A 16,798-nucleotide genomic window follows, 5' to 3' on the forward strand; every position below is an offset into this window, starting at 1 on the left:
GGCAATTGAGAGGATAATAAAAAATAAATCCAGTAGAATAGGGGCTTAATTTCATGAGCATTAAATTAGCCATCCTAATAATGATGCGTAGGATTGTAACAATTCAAGCACTCTTTTATTCATATTGACTCAGTGTGGAGTACTCAGCAAATTCTAGCTAATTCGTGACCCTTTTAAAATGTTTTTTCTTTATAATTATATTTCTATTTTATAACTGCATCTAATTCTATCCAATACATATGTGAATCTGCAATCACATTTTAAATGTGTTTTTTTTTAGACCGGCAACACAAATACTGCGTAGGATGATTTTTTTTCTCTCTTTTTATAGAAAGGCTAATTAGCAGGAAGACTTCCATATATTCCATAACTCTAACATAGGATTTATATATGGATATTATATATCACAGTTGGCACACAATCATCAAGATAGTTATATGATTCCTGATTTTTAAAAATAAATCTTTTTTTTTTTTTTTTTACTGCCACAAAATTAAATACATAACTATAAGAATCTGGGATTTTAAATGTTACTGAAAACTTCTATTGCTGTTGAACTGCAGGGTAGAGGCACATGCTATTCAAACCTGAAGACATTCTTTAGTTCTTCTGTTCCCTTTAATTTTTTTTTTCAATTATCCTAATATCATCACTTGCTCAACAATCCATATGTTTTTGTTTGCTAATGAGATATTATGTAAAGTATCAAAAATAAACACGTACATCTGTTTTTTTTTTGTAAACTGAGAAACCTTTTATACTAATTTAGGGGCCTTTGGTTCATTTTGTGCAGAATATCCAGCTGGTATGTGGAAAACTACAGTCATTATGTAATTTCTATATTTGTGAAACGCTGATAAGGAAACACAACCTGAGCTTGATGCAGCAAGCCAAAAAATGAATCTGGTATCTCAAAAATCTAGATAATGGTACTGGAAATGTCTAATGAAGTTTGTCTTCAGGTTTGTATTGAATTTGATACTACACTGCAGTTATTCTTTGTTATGTTCCCTTTAGTTTGTTTGGGTACTTGGTTTGTTATTTTTTTTATCCCGTTATCACCAAATTCTCAATAATGCATTTAGTTTTTTGCTAAATATTAATATTTATTGCTAAATAATATGTCTGCTAAATTAATAATCTACATCTGGTTTTGTAAACTGTGAAACCAGTTGACCTAATTTAAGGGGCTTTGGTGCAGAATACCCAGCTTGCATCTTTATATTTCTATTTCTACACAGGTATGGAACCTCTTATCCAGAACTCTCTTGACCTGGGGTTTTCAAGATAAGGGAACTTTCAGTAATTTGGATCTCCATAACCTAAGGGTATGCATGTATCAGCATGTATCATGCTGTGTAAAAAGTGGTGTGAAGCATTACCAGTGATGTTGCCCAGGGCAACCAATCAGTAATTAGATTTCTGCTATGAGCAACATCACCGGAATGTTTTACTCCATTTTTTACACAGAATGATAAATATACCCGTCTACTAAAAAAATCATTTTTAACATAAAATAAACCTAATAGGATTGTTTTGCCTCCAATAAGGATTAATTATCTTAGTTGGGATCAAGTACAAGGTACTGTGTTATTATTACAGAGAAAAAGAAAATAATTGAATCATTAATTTATTTTATTAAAATCGAGTCTATGTGAGACGGCCTTCCCAAAATTCAGAGCTTTCTCGATGATGGATTCCTGGATAAAAGATTCCACACCTGTATAAATTCTATATTTCTATATATATATATTCTCTCTATTTTCTATTTCTGTTCTGGCACCCAGGTAGTTATTTAAGGTCATGGTATATACACCCTTTGGTTTGATGGAAGGATGATAGGAGATAAACAATATATGGCAAGCTCAAGTCTCTGATCCACACAAAAACCATTTATACAGTACACACTCAGAAAATCATATTACCAATTGTGACATTTTTGAAAAATAAAAAAACTTGAAAGTATTATAATCGGGGTAGAAAGGAGCATTAGAAAAATCTCAAGCAAGTTGCTAGTACACAAAACATCAGCATAAATAAAAGTTGTGAGAGTAGCAGGAGGTGTAATTGGATTGAGACTTGCGCTCCTTGGATGGTGAATTATCCTCAAGCTGACACATTGCCAGATTTTGCAAAAGCACTGAAGAATGATTCATTATCTGGTGGAACAACCATTGTTTGGGGCCTGAATTGTGGAACCTGAAAACAGAAGTCCCAGGTGAAGCTTTATATTGTTTTAGCACATATGCTAAATCTCTTCTATTGCTTAATGTCACCAGTGCTCACTTACAGATGTATTGCATTTTACCGTTACAGAATGAAATTTCTATTCACCGGACAGAAAATATGCATAACTTGTACCGCTAGACAGATATTACGCCATACATGCTTGCCAGCTTTTCTTATTTGTTTTCCTTAGCCCTCTCTAGTGATTAATGCCTAAACGCAGAAACATCATACAGAGGCTCTGAATTCTCTGTGCAGCTGTATTTAACAGTTTTCTTTACATGGACAAGCAATAAGACATTTGTATTTGAAGTATTACTTCAGTCATGAGTTCCGAGATATCCCCTTCTTTTTGAGCAGCATAAACACAGTATTTAAATCCTTAAAGGTACAATATACTGACTGGTTATTGATTTATAGTACAATATATGGTTTAATAAACTTTTGTAGTTGAATAAACCATGAATGTTCCCAGTTAGAAATACTTATTTTACAAAAGAATGCCATTGAAATACTCCACCGTGTTTTGAGACAATGTGGCCACCTGACAGAACATTACAATCTGTTGATGACATTTTACCTAAATACTGTAAAAAGTATACAACTCCCACTTTCATGAATACATATAAATGTGTAGATGAATAAGGTTCCCCTTCAGATGAGGAATATACAATATGCCCAGATTGCAGTGTTTAATATAAATGATTTCACAGGACTAAGCAACGGAATTATTGTAAATACTGTTCCCATCATTAAACAGATGTTCAATACAAATTTTTATCGCACTTTTGGAAGCCTAAAATTATCAGATGAAGATCCATACTTTGCATATATACATTTATTTTAGATTACAAGGTTATACTGAAAGCTTTCAGAAAGATTACATTTAAAGGGGAAATACTGCATATAATTTGCACCAGATCCTTAACCTCAACTCAAATGTTGACCCATTAATAAAAATTACTGCATTTTTATGAGTGAAAGTAAAGTTATGGGGCATACATGGGAAAAAAGAAGATTATCAGCTATCAGTTTGGTTATGCAAGTGTTAGACCAAATCGGGGTGCAAGTGTTACACCAAACTTGATGAGGGAGCTTACAGTCTGAGATATTGGTGGCAAAACAATCCTATTGGGTTTTATTAATGTTTAACATTATTTATCAAGAATCGAATTCAAGTTTGTAATACAATTCAAGTTTGTTGTGCTAAAACTCACAAATCTATATTAGGGTTTCAGAAACTCGAAGGTTTAAGATTTATGAACGGCAAAAACTAAAAAAAAAAAAATTCTGCATCAAAAAGCTGGCAAGTTCATGTAGAAAATGGGAGCTGTCCTAGCAAAATTCAAAAGATTTTTACAATTTAAATTTTTGATAGAATAATTGGAAATGATTGGTACAATGCAATTGTACACTTAAGTGCATATTCGAGTTTGGTGAGCTTTTTTCGAGTAACAAAAAAACTGATTGATTTGATAAATTTGATAAATATACCACCTCATTTCGAAAGATATTCCAATTATGATAATAGGAGGTAGGTGTTGGCACACACGCCAGCTCACAAACTCCTAGCATAGATTCGTACATTTTCTAATAGTGTCTATAATAGTGGAGGTTGTACTTACATAGCCCATATGGATAGATGGAAACATAAAGGGCTATAGTTATGATGCTGTGTAAAAAGTGGAGTGAAGCATTACCGGTGATGTTGCCCAGGGCAACCAATCAGCAATTAGATTTCAACAGTTAGAAAATCAAAGCCACGCATCTGATTGGCTGCTATGAGCAACATCACCGGTGATGTTTTACTCCACTTTTTACACAGCATGATAAATATACCCCAAAGTGTGTATTAGCAACTATAAATGCATACATGACTTGCATTACTGCCCTTTCAGGTGGATGGAAAGTGACCTGTGGCATGGGAAATGATTAGGGCCATCCTAGTCACTTATATTGTTAGATCATAGACCATGTCACTCAGCCACAACTACCTCTTGTGATGTACATTAAGCCATGCTTAAGAACCCAGAGGGTTCTGAGCTACTAACCCCAAAGTGGCTTACTGTCTTGCTCTACTGTCATTTGTTTAATCTCTTTAGTCTCATTGTGAGTTGTGATGTGCACAACTCACAATGCAACAGATAGGGCTCTGGCACACGGGGAGATTAGTCGCCCGCGGCAAAACTCCCTGTTCGCGGGCGACTAATCTCCCCGAGTTGCCTACCCCTGCCATCCCACCAGCGAACATGTAAGTCGCTGGCGGGATGGCAGACGCAACGGCGTGATTTCGCGCAAATCGCCGAAAAAGACTCGCGGTGGGATGGCAGGGGTAGGCAACTCGGGGAGATTAGTCGCCCGCGAACAGGGAGTTTTGCCGCGGGCGACTAATCTCCCCGTGTGCCAGAGCCCTAACTGTTGCATTGTGAGTTGTGCACATCACATCTCTGCCCATTAAAGAAGGCACATGTTGAGTTATACTCTGCAGCTAAAAGCTCTACACGTCAACGCTTACACTTTTAGTGAAATTTATACCTTATTTGTTTAATTAGGTTCAGACTATAATCTAGAAAATATATTTAGCTGCTAGTAATATATCTTGTGAAATTGTAAAAATAAATATTCCCATGTCTTTGCCTATTATTTCTTAGTAATACATTCTTAAAGTCCTACCAACTTGGTATTATTATTATTTTTTATGTAGCACATTTTTCACCCTCAGCACTTAAAGAGTATGGGGGTTCAAACCCAAGACATAAAAGGCTCCACATAGATACGGTAAAGTTTCACCAGAGTAGATTCACAATGTTACTTGACATCTTTAGTGACAGTCATCAACCTTTCTATTTACCTTGTACCACGCCACCTCTATGTCTTCATTTAGTGTTCTATAATCATCTATATCTGGGCATATTATTTGTTTCTTTTTTGTAACTTCTGCTTTCTCCAGATATCGAATTGTGCTGTTATAACAAAGACCCATCTCCTTTTCAGCCACTGTTAGGGACATTGACACTTTCATGCAGTAAGTGGCGTTTCTAAAGGAGTAAAATAAGAGAGAGAGAGAGGGAAGACATTAACAGTTGATTTAACAATATAAGGTCATATTTTTGTAACATTTTTAAAAACATTAATTATAATTGTTTTTTATATTACAAGTACAAATGCAGCAAACACTGAAACATCAACAGCAGTGCATTTTTTTTGACCCTACAGATGTGTGTTTTTTGGTCACTTGATTGGCTCCCTGCCATGCCACTTCTTCTCCTCTGCACAACTTTCAGCTGTTTGAAAACATACATCCCATTGGCTGCTTTATGTTACTATATATGGACAAACTTAAGAATATTTATTACGTTATTCTTGTACCTTTAAAGCTGTATCCAAATGCAACCAGCATGCACTGGTGAAACACACACATATTAGATAATTTACAATTAACCTGCAAAGGAATTTGCTATAACAAAAAGGTATACATTCAGGACTCCCTTCTTACCTGAAATTGTACATTCCTACATCCTTCCTACCAACCGCAGCCTAATTGTGTTCTCACAAAAGAAAATGCTGTAATGCCACATTGGGCATCTAAGATCATAGTTACATGACTGTGAAAGCCTTGCCTTAATTCAGTGTGAATATTCTCTATAGCAGGTGCACAATGCACTGTTGGACATGTATGCAGAGTTTTAGTGGCTATACAGGTACATACAGAAATAATGTCTATAAAGTGATTTGCTTGAAGGGTTGCACTGTTGGCTAGACAACCTTTATCTGCCTGCATGACTTATTCTAGCTATTTTAGTACAGTTAACAGAAGCTTAAAATATAGTTTGAGATGTGGAAACATAAGGTCCATATGGCCATTTAAAGCTAATTATATTCCTGACTGAAGAGCTACATTTTTACAGTATAATAAGCTTCCATAAATCCATCAAGTTCTTAGCCATGTCTACAAAAAAAATGTATTTATATACATTTATATGCAGGATGGGAAAAGTGCTTTACACAGGAACGCTAACATATAGGATATATATCAAATAATAAGTCATGCAGAAATGCATTCCAACTCCAGAGAGCTTGCAATGTAATTAAAGGTGGCCATACACAGACAGATTTAATCTGCTATTTTGGGTCCTCCTGACCAATTTGGCAGTTTATCTGTCCATGCATGGGCCCCTCTGACAGACCTCCCTGACCTATATCTAGCCAAAAATGTGCCAGATGTTGACCAGGCAGTCTTGATTTTTCTGTTGGACAGAGGACTGCGTGGGCTCACTGATGCAGTACTTGCTCTGACTTTTCGTATCCCCTTAATTGTAATGTGATCGTTTGGCCTTAGCATGATAACACCCATGCAAGGTGGGAATATTGGGGCAAAGATTAGCTCGTTTGGTGACCCCTCCAAGTGAGTGAATCTTTTGGTTTTGACCTGAACTGCCTGGTTTTTGGTAGGGCTGTCAGGGTCAGAACTATCTGCCCCGTGACGTCCAGCCACCACCTCCCTGCCCTCCCTACCCTACATACATTCAACGAAAAACTGGATAGAAGTCGAACATCGCTGTTCCTAGTTTTTGAAGACTAGGTAGTATTTTTATCATGCTGTGTAAAAAGTCGAGTAAAACATTACCTGTGATGTTGCTCATAGCAGCCAATCAGATGCTTTGCTTTTCTACCTGTTGAAATTTAATTGCTGATTGGATGCCCTGGGCAACATCACCAGTAATGCTTCACTCCACTTTTTACACAGCATGATAAATATACCCCTAAATGTGCCTGAAAATGCTTTGTTTGTGTGCACTGTAAAATAAATTAATAACATCAACATTCTGTGATTTTAAGTAAGTATTGCATTATGCGCTTACATTCATTTTCTAAGCAGCGTCCACTGGTGTCATAACTTGTGCAATAGCACAGGCAGAACATTGCTGAGAATAGTTAATTTATTTAATCCTTTGTTTACAAAATGCATGCCTTAATTTGATTTTTAAATGCAAACATTAAATACATGTTTTTAGACAAATTCTTTCCAAGAAGAATTATGACTTTATATGTTTGCTAAGTAACAATACAAGCCAAATAAAAGTATTCAGTTATATGTTCTAATAGTATGTATACATAAAATTATTGAAATTTCTTGAATACATTTATATAAATGCCTTGGAATTAGCATAATGTTCCCAGGGTTAACGCAACAAAATGCATTAAAATTCTGCATATGTTGATAGCAAGTTTCAATTATATATATATTATTTAGCAATTGTGCCATTTAAACGTGCTCTAAAAAAAGCCCTGTGTTGAATGAAAAGGCATCTATTTCCCTTGTTTAACATTCTCATTAAGCTAAAGATACACAGTGACGTTCCTTAGAGACATACTAACCTCAAGCTATCATCATTTAGACTCTACATAATTATTACAAGAATTCCCAGCTGGTTTTAAAATATGAACCTATATTTATACATTTCCTAGATTTTCTAAATCTGGGCATTTTTCGTCATGAACAAGATCCAAATTTGTGCTAACAGTTCCATAAAACGAGGACCATTTTCATAGCAAAAGAACCATATTGACAGCACAGAAGGTTGTGCATCTGGAAGTGTTGGGTAACAGAGTAAGTACAGCACTGTGAGATGTAGCCTGCGAAATATAAATATTCATATACTTCATTGCCTTATTCAAGTTTGTCAAATACAAGACTCAAGATATACATATATGATGATGTACTGCCTAATGTTTTTGGAAAAGTTGTTTTTGTGATCCATTGACCCAGATTTACCATCTAAAGTATCTTTTTTGAGCAGTAATGACAGAAAAAAAAAAAACACTGATGAGTTCAGACTTACAAAGTCGTGTTTTTTACAATGCTTTACAAAAGGTAGCGACAGGTTTAGATTTACAATTCTCATTTTGTTTCAGGGACTTGGCAAATCGACTGTCCATAATTCAGTGCCTCCCCTGAACTATAACGTCCTATTGAAAAAAACTGAATTTGACTGCTTAGTAGTCTACCCATTACTTAAAATGGGACATGAGAAAATATACAAATACTTTAATGAATGTACCCGTCCATTGATGGATTTTAAAAAAATATGGAGATTATAGTGATACAGGGAGGACAGCATTTAGATATCTAGCTAGCCATATTTCCTACTGCAGTACACTCTTGCATCCTTGTACATATGTTTTACTTGGTTCATCTAGATCAGTGCTGTCTAACGTCTGTGGTACCAAGGGATGGAATTTTTCCGGCATACATGATGAAGGGCAATAATAGAAAACAGTTTCGACTGCTCCCCTTTTTTAAACTGCACCCACTTCAAACCATACCAATGTTTTCACAAGAGCTTATGACCATACAATGGTTTAGGCTTAGACTTGCCACACACACACTATGATTCTCCAGTGATCTGACCATTTGGCTTGAGGGACTACTACTGAATGGCATATACACTTTTAAAATAAACATACAATAGATGGCTATGTGATATTTGATTTCGTCTTTAGTCTTTTATAAGGCTAAAATTGCTTGATGAAAATACCGCCATATGCTCCTACCTGTGCCTGCCCCCGAATGAATGAAATACGCTCGGGCGCAGGCACATGTAGCCGATATCCACAGAAGATACAAAGTCTCACGTTTTTTGACGGATATCGGCTACATGTGCCTGCACCCGAGCGTATTTCATTCATTCGGATGCAGGCACAAGGTAGGGTAAGTCTAGTTTATCGAGGCATTTTCTCGGCAATCATTTTTCGGCTTGCCGAGAATACACCCATGTGGCATCAGCCTAAAGTGAGATATCTTTCATTTCTCAATCAACTTCCCACTACTTTCTAGACTATCTTTAATGCTCACAAGTGAATAAGGTCATCTGACTAAATGTTTCTTTATGAACAATATACTCAGGTACAATACAGTCTGATGCGGTTTAATTCACTTACAAAAAAAAAAAAAACTTTTTTAGCTTTTCTGTGTCAAAGTCCCCTTTGCTCCTTTTGTTAAGGCCTCACCTTGGGTCAAAACTAGATTAAAGCACAAAATATTGTTTATCAGTCACCACACTATAGCAGTATGCAGAATAACAAATTAACATTTACAACTCATTTTTTTGCTGTTTAGAAATTATTTTTATTCAGTATAACCATCAAGTATGCAAAACATAACTAAAAAACTTCAAAACAGAACAAAAATAATTAGCTCATTTGAATGCGTGTTTATTCAAAGATGCATGCAGTAAAAAGCTGACATTTCAGGCCCACTGCATTTCAGGTAGGGCAGACCTAGCGAAGGGACAGTGCTCCTGAAATGTTATTGTTTGGCCACATGCTCACTCGAATTATCACACAGGCAATAAAAGCATCTTAGATTATTTTAGTCCTTATTCTGTTCAATAACGTTAAGCAAATTGATAAGTTGTTTGTTATGGATCCGAAAATATGGAATTCATGAATCATATTATATATAGACAATTATTCATGGCTGTGTCTGATAAACACAGAGACTAGAGCTGCCATTTTTAAGAGTTTGCCCTACTGTACGTGGCTTTGATGGCCAAATGCATTATTTAAGCCTGCTCCATATGTAACATCCATATCATATACAAATATACATTGCATGTAGTATGTTACAGAATAAAATTTACAGGATATACTTTAAAATATGTACCATACTGTAGTTTTCAGTACCTGCTTCTTGTATGAAGTCTCTTTCCATGCAGTGAAGGGAAATTTAGTCCCCAAAAGACTTCAATTTTTTGCCTTCATTAGCCCTGTAATTGCAACTAAAAGGGCTACTATATCTCAGATATCATATATGGGCAATAATATTTCCTTTTAATGGGACTACCTTCCCATAACGGACTGTAAATAAATTAGAAAAAGGTATAAAATGTTTAAGTTGACTGCTCTCTTGTGGAATGAGGCTGGTGGCAGGAATGGCGAGAATTCTGCAATAATTAGGGGCAGATTTCTTATTTAATTTTTTTTTTTTAGGTATGGCCAGATGGAGGACTTCCATGTAGTAAGTATGTGAAGTGAAAGAGCTAGTCTGACACCAGTCATTGCAGAAGCCTCCATAATCCAATAACCAGTGTGCCCTTGTTTGTAGAAAATATTATGAGGTGAAATAACTTGCTACAACGCAGTACATCAATTTTAGAAAATAATACAAAGGGTTTTGCCAATAGAATAGTCCTCATTATATGCAGCTCATTATCCTTCAGCAACAGAAGATGCATTGATGTTGATAAGCTAAAACGGTTAAATTCTTCCAGTAGCTTAAAACACATGATAACAAAGAACCCACGTGAATTTGGATAGATTGGCACAAATATTGTTTCAGTAGTGTGATTCTACCCTCAGTCAGCAAGTTATTTAGTAAGGATGTTGAGGCAATAGATGCTTATATTAAACAGGTCTGAATTCCAATAAGCAGCTCTCCAAATGAGCTGGACGAAACCGAATGATTTTATTATGGCTTGCGCTGTTTATTTGAGAAATACGACAAACACTTGATATTTTTAAAGGCTTTATGATTTAATGACTGCCAAAGAGACTTGCAACATATTGCAGAGCAGGTGCTTCTTTTAATAATTTTGAAAAGTCAGAAGTTAACATAGGAAAAATTGTGTTTTAATGACACTTTATCACCATGGTGGAAATTGGAACATCTTGCTACAATGTATGTAGAAAATGCTTTTTATAGCTGTATTTTCCTCTTAGAGCTGGAAGTATTAAATATGGGTGGAAGAAGGAAAGCATTTTAGCCTTACTAGAAATGTGCTCTATTATATGCAATTCCATATACACAAAATGATAATGAGTTTGTTTTGCTTTTAACTGAAATGTATAGAATGTTATGAAATGAGATTATGAAAGTGTATCACATTAATGCACCCCTGCAACCTACACACATAAAAAGGCATTTTCTTAAAGAGATACTGACACCAGAAAGTAAATCTTTTTTTTACATCTATCATAACACTGTCTTTGCAAGAACTTTATAATTTTGCCATAAAAATATTTGCCTGATGTGTTTACATTACCTATCAGATCCCCTGTGTTCCTCTATGAGGGGGCGGCCATATTTGCCTGTTAGCATTAGAAGCTATAACTGACAGGTTGGGAAGGGACAGTCAGGTTGGCAAAACAGTCAGGTTTAGGAACTTCAAGTAATAATTACTTACAAAACCAAACCTGTCAGGGAAAAACTGCCAACACGACCTATAGGTAGTTTTTTATGTATATTCATATTTTGAAAAGTAGTTTTTTCATGTCAGTATCATTTTAAGACAGAAAGAAAGTAAAAAAGACAGTCTAATTAGTTAGGCAAATGGAACCTCTCCCACAGAATAAATGAAAGATGTCAGCCAGATGAGAGACTTTCAAGTGGTAAATACAGGAAGATGTAAATATCACCTAAGTACATCATATGGGTCACATTTTGCAAACTATTTGCCCCCTTGCCCAGATCTCAAGAATAGATATAAGTCCTATATGATAATAAGGTAAAAATTACAGTCACGTTTCCGACAATGCAAAGAAATACCTGAAAGGTGTCTTTCAAGTTATAGCATGAAATATCAGGATTTTAAATAATTTATTCTGTTGGGTTGAAAACCCCCACATACTGGTCTTCGACTTCAGCTTATTTTTCTGCTTCTTTTTCTTATTCTTAGCGCCCCCCATTTTCTAAACGCTACTCCTCCTACAGTTTTAGGGGTACAACACCCAAACTCCCCACACTTCTTCGCCCTATAGCGGAGCAGGTTGCTTGTGCTTTTCTAAGTGATCCCGCTCCAAACCCCCCAATTTTACCATTGACTTTGACAGGGAAAATTTTCAAACTGCTGCCACACTTACAGCTTTGAAGCTACACTCCCCAAACTTGAATAACATAAACATGAGGTCACCCCGAATGAAACAGCAACATTTGTTGGATGACCCCAAAGAGGGGCCAACAACAGCCAATCAAATTTCACCCATTGACATTTATCGGGAAATTGAAACTGCTGCCAATCTTACAGGCTACAGCTACACTCCCCAAACTTGAATAACATAGTCATGGGGTCAGCCTGAATAAAAATATGATTGTTGGATGCCCAAAAGTGGGCGGGACTGTGAACAGCCAATTAGATTTTACCTATTGTCTTGGAGGAAATACAACCCGCTGCCATTCTCACAGTAATAACACCGGGGTCTCCAAACTTTGCAGAGTTAGGCCCCAGGTAACTGCGATTCAAGGTTAGAAAAAGTGGGCGGAGCCACTAACAGCCAATCAGATTTTACCTGTTGACTTTCAATGGGGAAATTCAACCTGCTGCCATTCTCACAGTATTAACACCAGGGTCCCCAAACTTTTCACAGCTGGTCAGTAGGGGGCTGTAGTTTTAGTTTTGAAAAGTAGGCGAAGCCAGTCACTGGGTGACTTCGTACTCAAGTGGACGGGGCCGCCAAAAGCCAATCACATTTCTTTCATTGTTTTCGGTGGGGATGTGCCATCCTCACATGTTTAATGTCAGGGTCCCCAAACTTTGAACAGTTTGTCACTGGGTGACTACGTTCCAAGTTTAGAAAAGTGGGCAGGGCCAACAGATTTTAACTTGATATCCTATGGGGAAATTCAGCCTGTTGCCATTCTCACAGTATTAACACTAGGGTCACAAGGGGACTGAATTTTTAGGTTTTAAAAGTGAGTGGAGCCACCAAAAGCCAATCAGACTTCACCTATTAAATTTTTTGTTTTAAATTTAAAATACTGCCTTTCTCAGGGTGTCAAACTTTGCACTGTCAGTCACTCGCTGACTACATATTCAGGCTTAGAATAAGTGGGCGGAGCCACCAACAGCCAATCCCTTTCCACACATTAAATTTCATCATTTTATATTTAAACTGATGCTATTATTTAAGTATTAATTCCAGGTTGTTAAACTTTCCAGAATTAGTCACTAGGTATTTGCCGTTCAAAGTAAGAAAAAAAAGTGGGTGGAGCCACCAACAGCCAATCACATTTCACCTATTTACTTTCAATGGTGTAGTGTAAAATGCTGTCAGTCTTACAATTTTTATGCCTGAGTCCCCAAACTTTGCAAAGTTGGTCACTGGGGAACTGCAGTTCAAAAATAGGAAAAGTGGGTTGGGCCAAAATCAGATTTCATCCATTGAATTTTATTGGTTTAAATTTAAAATGCTGCCATTCTCCCACTATTATGCCAGGGTGCCCACTGTTTGTCACTGGGTGACTTCGACTCAAGGTTAGAAAAAGTGGGCACAGCCACCAATCACAATTTACCTATTGACTTTTGTTGGTTTAAATTTAAATTTAATGCTGCCGTTCTTTAACTATTAATCCCAGGGTCCCTAAACTTTGCACAGTTAGTCACTGGGTAACTGCAGTGTCAGGTTAGAAAAAGTGGGCAGAGTTACCAACCGCCAATCAGATATCACTAGTTGACTTTCAGTGGGGAAATTTAAATTGCTGCCATTCAGACACTATTAAAACCAGGGCCCCCAAACATTGCACAGTGGCTTTTACTATATAACTGTGGTCCAAGGTTAGAAAAAGTGGGCCAACAGATCAGATTTCATTCAGTGACTTCACATTTTTCAACCCAACATGAAGTTTGTTCTCAAACTTCCCTTTCTAGTTTATATCTGTAAGTGCAGTGAGCAAAGTGCCATTTCAAGCGCAATGGCCATGTTTTTTACAATAAAGCAGCATCTTCCCCCATAATTCCAGTATTGTTGTGGTTGCAAGGGGATACTGCACCTGAAGTTCACTTGGTGTCATTTCTGGTGTTTCTCACAAGTGTGATGCCCTATTCTTTACACGTGAGTCTGAGGGAACCCTGGAGCAACTTCTGGTCCAGAGGTGGCAATAGCTCCAGGGTTCCTCTGCTTCAATAGGTGCAACTGCACTGATTTGGAACGGGAGAAAGGAGGACTGAGTGGCACATGTTCAACTATACAGAAGTACAAGCAGTGCAGTACCTTTAATAAATTGTGTTTTATACGGAATTTGAGTGCTGGGAAATTTGTGCAAGTGCAAATGCGGTATCTGCCATAACTGAACCCTTAAGAGTGTTTTATTGATAGTATTTTATGAAGTACAGTTGTATGGTTTTATTTGACTTGGAGAGTAGTAGTCAGCACCAAGCCTTGTGATTAGTTAGAAGTAGTGCAGGTTCCCCAATGGCCACTTTCCATCGGCATATCCTGGTACAGAAGAACAGGAACAGCACCTCTTGTCTTTGTAGATTAAAATGCCTTTATTGCAACATTTTTTTGGGGCAAACAACAATAGCAGCAACGTTTCAGGTCACAAGACCTTTTATCAAGCTTGATAAAAGGTCTTGTGACCTGAAACGTTGCTGCTATTGTTGTTTGCCCCAAAAAAATGTTGCAATAAAGGCATTTTAATCTACAAAGACAAGAGGTGCTGTTCCTGTTCTTCTGTACCTGGTTTTATTTGACTGTCATTTTTGTGTTCTAAGTGTGATATATGTGCAGCATATTGTGTCTATTTACACTTTCCTTGTTGAGAATATTTATACCTGTGGCAGTGATAGAGTTTACTTCATTTTTTATTGGTCTTAATAAAGGGCATGAGCATATAAATACATTTAGTAATTCCATATATTCCCACTTGTCATATAAAGGTTAACTCCACTTAAGACTTGTAGAAGAGGTGAGGCAATTTTAACTAAGGATAAACTGAACTAAAAGATAAATTACTGAATATAAATCCCCTTAATTACAAAATATCACTTCTCTTAAACTGTAATTAACATGCACTGTTACACCTTTGTCTTATTGCAAAATGGGCAATACCATGCAATTTTCTGTTGCTTCTGGTTAACACACCTGCACAGATAAGGGGTTTAGAGGGTACACCCCATGCGGTATCAGCTTCCTGCGCCTATACCAGTATATGGATCGAACACTGCCATTTCCTTTTTGTTTATGCGCTTGTGGGCATTTTGCATCAGACAACTGTATGTGAGTCTGCTTTTTGTATAGTCCTTGATAAGGCTTAAAGATGTTGTCAAAGCCAGCTTTTATATATACGCTACACCATTGTTTGTTCTGCTTATTTATTACTGCGGTGACCTTATTCTTATCTACTTACTCTCTATTTAGTGTGTTGTTAGAAAGATTCTTTTTTCTATTAGTGTACATCTGACATTATCAGTTTCTAGCAGCACCATGGCCTGTCTCATTACCTATGTTATGTTTTGTAGACCTTTTCTTTTATCTTTTTTATATTCTGTTAGATCATTCCCTGCCTACTGTTTCCTTCACAGCACCCACTACTTTACAGGATTTCCACCCACTAATAATGTTAATATTCCAATCTTCCACTAACATTTCTCTGCCTCATCCCAATTTATAATAACTAGATGCTTACCTGCTACTCCAGTATTATTAAGTGGTTGAATTATGAATTATATACTTGTGTACAGTGACAAGAGAAAGCAGGCACACTTTTAAAAGAACTACATATTTTAATATGTATGGACACATGGTTTTGGGATACTAATATAGAGAAACTCTGTAGAATGAATTAACTCTATATAACAAATGAGATAAAAAATTTCTACAAATTTCGTCAGCCTGCGGAAAAATGTTTGTCAAGAATAAGCCTCTCTGCTGGCATCAGTCTGGGAGTTTGGGAGTCAATTGGATTAGAATTAACTATACACATATTTTTGTTACTACTGTATATTGTAGCCGAACTTTTCATTTTAAGTAGGGGCTCCTGGATACCCAACCTATACAGTATGAGGACCCAATTGTGGGTCCTGACCCCTAAGTTAAGAATCGATGGGCTGTTGATCATAATATTTGTTGGTCCCTTGCTATTTTCTGCACTGCTGGTTCTAACTGTTGAAACATTGTAATAGGAGACAACTGATTAAGAGACTGTTAGGATCTGTGGGGAATCGAACTTTGGACAATGTACTGAACTGTGACTGCATTAACCCACTGAGCAACAGGAAGCTCTTCAAGCAGTGTTTGGCCCTGATGTGCATCCAGCATCTTTGCCTGTTTCCCCTTTTGTCTCCACCCATCTTGTTAATCACAAGTGTTGTTGGTCAAGCAATTAAGGGGCTTTATAAGCTGGCTCCTTGTTTTATCATCGTTGTTCCTGAGCCTGTTATCTGTGATTCCTGCGGTTCCTGCCTGGTTCCTTGCTCCAGTTCTCCTGTCCCCACCAGGTACCCATCTTCTGTGGATCCCTTGGTTTGACCTCTGACCTGTTTACTCAACCTTGTTTGCCTGCTGCCTACCACTGACCTCAGCCTGCCTTTCCCATCTCAAACTGTATTGTTGGTCTGAGAACACAATGATGTTAAGGTACTGCATAAGCAGAAATTTAAGGAATACAGGTGCTAAGAAGTTTCTAACAGCATCCCTGTGATCCCCAAGTCCTAATATCTTAGATGATGGTTTTGTTTTAAAAACATAATTTATTAAGTGAATGAGCTGCCAAACCACCCAACTGAGACTCCCTTTACAGCTGTGAAAATCAGGCAGCAGACTACTTTTATTGGAAGAAGACAGCAGCCCAACT

At 36.9% G+C, this 16,798-nt stretch overlaps 1 protein-coding gene across 2 annotated transcripts in view; it reads right to left on the reverse strand.

Annotated features, from left to right (window-relative positions):
• The window catches only part of il1rapl2 (interleukin 1 receptor accessory protein like 2), a 423,225-nt gene that overhangs the window by 195,449 nt on the left and 210,978 nt on the right, over positions 1-16,798 (reverse strand). For both annotated transcript variants that reach the window (XM_031890541.1, NM_001078899.1), the window contains one exon: positions 5,078-5,264. In XM_031890541.1, the coding sequence (XP_031746401.1) occupies positions 5,078-5,264 (187 nt within the window). The remainder of the gene's footprint in view (positions 1-5,077; positions 5,265-16,798) is intronic.

This window comes from Xenopus tropicalis, chromosome 8 (assembly GCF_000004195.4).
Source record: "Xenopus tropicalis strain Nigerian chromosome 8, UCB_Xtro_10.0, whole genome shotgun sequence".
NCBI lineage: Eukaryota > Metazoa > Chordata > Amphibia > Anura > Pipidae > Xenopus > Xenopus tropicalis.